The sequence below is a fragment of the Austrofundulus limnaeus genome, unplaced genomic scaffold (assembly GCF_001266775.1).
Source record: "Austrofundulus limnaeus strain Quisiro unplaced genomic scaffold, Austrofundulus_limnaeus-1.0 Scaffold355, whole genome shotgun sequence".
Classification (NCBI taxonomy): domain Eukaryota; kingdom Metazoa; phylum Chordata; class Actinopteri; order Cyprinodontiformes; family Rivulidae; genus Austrofundulus; species Austrofundulus limnaeus.
The window spans coordinates 384,708-387,757 of record NW_013952757.1 but is presented as its reverse complement, the minus strand read 5'-3'; the positions used below and the strand labels follow the sequence as shown (position 1 = coordinate 387,757).

The 3,050-nt window shown below is 40.6% G+C and overlaps 1 protein-coding gene across 1 annotated transcript in view; it reads left to right on the top strand.

Annotated features, from left to right (window-relative positions):
* Positions 1 to 3,050, top strand: part of tmem131 (transmembrane protein 131) — a gene marked incomplete in the record, with an annotated part of 75,676 nt that overhangs the window by 63,181 nt on the left and 9,445 nt on the right. Inside the window, 4 exon segments of the mRNA XM_014023043.1 lie at positions 1,122 to 1,237; positions 1,312 to 1,393; positions 1,472 to 1,575; positions 1,655 to 1,806. Coding sequence (XP_013878497.1) covers positions 1,122 to 1,237; positions 1,312 to 1,393; positions 1,472 to 1,575; positions 1,655 to 1,806 — 454 coding nt within the window.

The window sequence follows — 3,050 nt, the reverse complement described above, 5'->3', positions numbered from 1 at the left end:
TAAATATGCACAATGCACAAGATGTGTCTGTAATGTCACATTATTAGGACAGCTGCTGATTCCGTGCACCGGTCAAGGTGCCCTCTTTTAACATTTGAGCACCTGCCCCTGAAAATGTCTGTGCACGCTACTGATGTTTCACAGAAACCAGTGGTGGGCATGACTCTGCTAATCAGCTAAATGCTAATAGCGAACTAATTTATCATTTAGCAGATTAGCTTTTTCACTACCCTTGAAAACCTTTAGTGGACCAATTGGCTTCCACTAAATGAGGCTTTGTCAACTTTAAGTCCACTAACAGCTAACAAGCTAAAATCAACAGGTTTGTGTCAGTCCATCAGTCTTCAGCTGGAAGGAGACGAAGACGTGTGACAGTTGTCTTAGCGGTTAGCTGTTAGCTTCTGCTAAATATGACTTGTCTTACTTTTTACGTGTAGCATTAGCAAAGGTATTTATTCAGTTAGCGGGTTATGGGTTTGGTTAGCTGTTCCCACCAGTGGTGAAAACTGGTGGKGTTTTTTGTTTTGTTTTTACTCGTACAAAATGCCCCGATACATGGAACCAAGACCAGTATCAGTACTCCATTGAATGTTACAGTTTATATTTCAAGTAAATGTTTTTCAGTTCCATGTTTAACAAATTTATACAAGTTGAATGAAAATCTTACGTATATCCTGCAGTTTTTAAAGTCATTTTGAGATGTTGTGGTACTTGATATTGGCGAGTACCCAAACTGATGTACTTGTACTGTGGAAAAACTGGTATCAGGACAACCCGAGTCGAAACAGTTTTCAACAACTGGTGTGAGCAGACAGGAAACTTGAAAAGTTCATAGAAACTACTTAATAAACCTTTAGGTTTTTGGAGCTTAAAGTTGTTTTAAGACAAGTTGGTCTTGTTCAAACCAAACATCAGTATTTTTCCAAACTGACATCATTCAAAGCATTACATCTAAGATTTCATAACTTTCCACAGGACCTCAAAACAGCTAAAAGTTTGTATAGTTTTGTGAAGAACACAATCATTACAACCTTTTATTGGTTTTTTGTCCAAATATAAAGTAAACTTGAATAATCTCATCCTTTTTATTTAAAAGTCTTTTATTTATTTATTTTTTACAGTGAAATAAATCTGAAAAAAGCCCCAGGAAATAAACTGACCACCGGCACTCCACTCCCAGGCAAAAACGGAAACCCCACCTTCGCCGCAGTAGCTGCAGGTTACGACAAAAGCCCAGGTGTGTATGACGCATCGGTGATGTCGTTACCCTAACAATGGTTTGATCACAGTAACACTTTACCTCCTCACCAGGTGGGTCTGGTCCAGGTAAATCCGACTGCCAAGGCAAAACTCTGGCTCACATGACRTCAGTGGAAAGTGACAGCTCAGACAGGTAGAGTGATCAAACACTTCCTGCAGTCAGGAGGAACACATGAATCCTGATTCCACTTTGTTTTTCCCCCACATAAAGTCCTGGATTATGGAGTCCAATAGACTCGGTCCCCAGTCCAAGCTACCCATCTGCCAACTCCTTCTCAGCGTTTGGGCCCAACAACTCCTTCAACCTGATGAGAGGTAACTTGTGGCACACTAAGCAGGAGAAATGTGGAGGAGCTGGTTCTTCAGCTTGGTGCTGAATCATGTGTTTGTGCAGTTTTCAGTGGAATGAACCTTCCCAAGCTGCCAGAGCCTCAGACAAGCTGGCCAGAGTTCAACAGCGTCTCCCCGTCCATCTGGAACAACCCGAGCAGCGACTCTCTGCACTCCTGGCCCAGCAGCTCAGGTTCACCCACTGCCCCGACTTCGGTAAGCTCATCTGCCAGACGCTCATCTGCTTATGGAGCTAAAATGAGGCAGTAAAGTGTTTTTAAAATTATATAAGTTTTGAAACTGAAAAAAGTTCAAAACTACTATCAGGGTTTGTTGTTTGGTTTCAGATTTATTTATTTGTTTGTTTGTTTGTTTGTTTGTTTATTTATTTATTTATTTATTTGTTTGTTTTATTTTTAAAGTTCTGGCTCTGTTGTGGTATGGGGGCATGGCCTCAGATGATAGGGGCTGTGGAGTCATGACTGACAGCTCAACACAGGCAGGACTAACTATTCCCATCTGTTGAAAGAAGCAGCTTATACCAGTGACACATGTTATAAAACCAATCAGATCGACTTCCGGTTATGGCACTGAGGTGAGCAGACGCATTGAACCAGAGCTCCCAACTCGGTCTGCTAAATTCCCTTTGCCAGAGCTGAATTAACCCACTAAGACCGACTATTTTATGATGAAAAGGGGAAAAGCATCAAAAAGTAACGGGTAATCAAAACAGACAGAAGAAAAGGGCGAGAAAACTTCATTACTCRACGAAAGCGCATCAGACCAGCACATGGCTATGGAAGAGCTTCAAGCTAGCATCGGAGCTATCCACAAAGAAATTGTAGCTATCCATAAAGACATGAAGGAAGAGCTGTGCTGCTTTTGTGATGACTTCACCGCCAACCCAAGAAACCCATTTAACAAAAGAGAACCATGAAAAAAATTTTAAAAATGGGTTTTAAAAAGACATTTTATTCCTCCCACTCAAATGGACACACTAGGGGTGTGGCAATATTAATTGCAAGTAATGTGGACTTTCAGGTATCCAAACAAATTACAGATAAAGAAGGCCGTTTTGTTTTGGTAAKGGGAACACTTGACTCAAATGAAGTAACTTTACTCAACGTATATAGACCTCCAGGACATGACAAAACACTTATTGATAAAATATTTGATCTTACAGTGGCTGAAACAGCTGGTGTTTTGATATGTGGGGGGACTGGAATGCACAACTGCATCCTTCCCTGGATTCCTCAAACCCTTTAAAAAATCAACCCAGAATCTCTGTATAAAAAAAATGGTTAAAAAGATTGGCTTAGTTGATGTATGGAGGGAATGCCACCCATTGGCTAAGGAGTTCACATTTTTCTCTCACCCTCATGGAGTTTACTCAAGAATTGATTATTTTTTCCTATTTAGAGCAGACAGATACAGGGTTCTAGACTGTAGTATTGGTACTA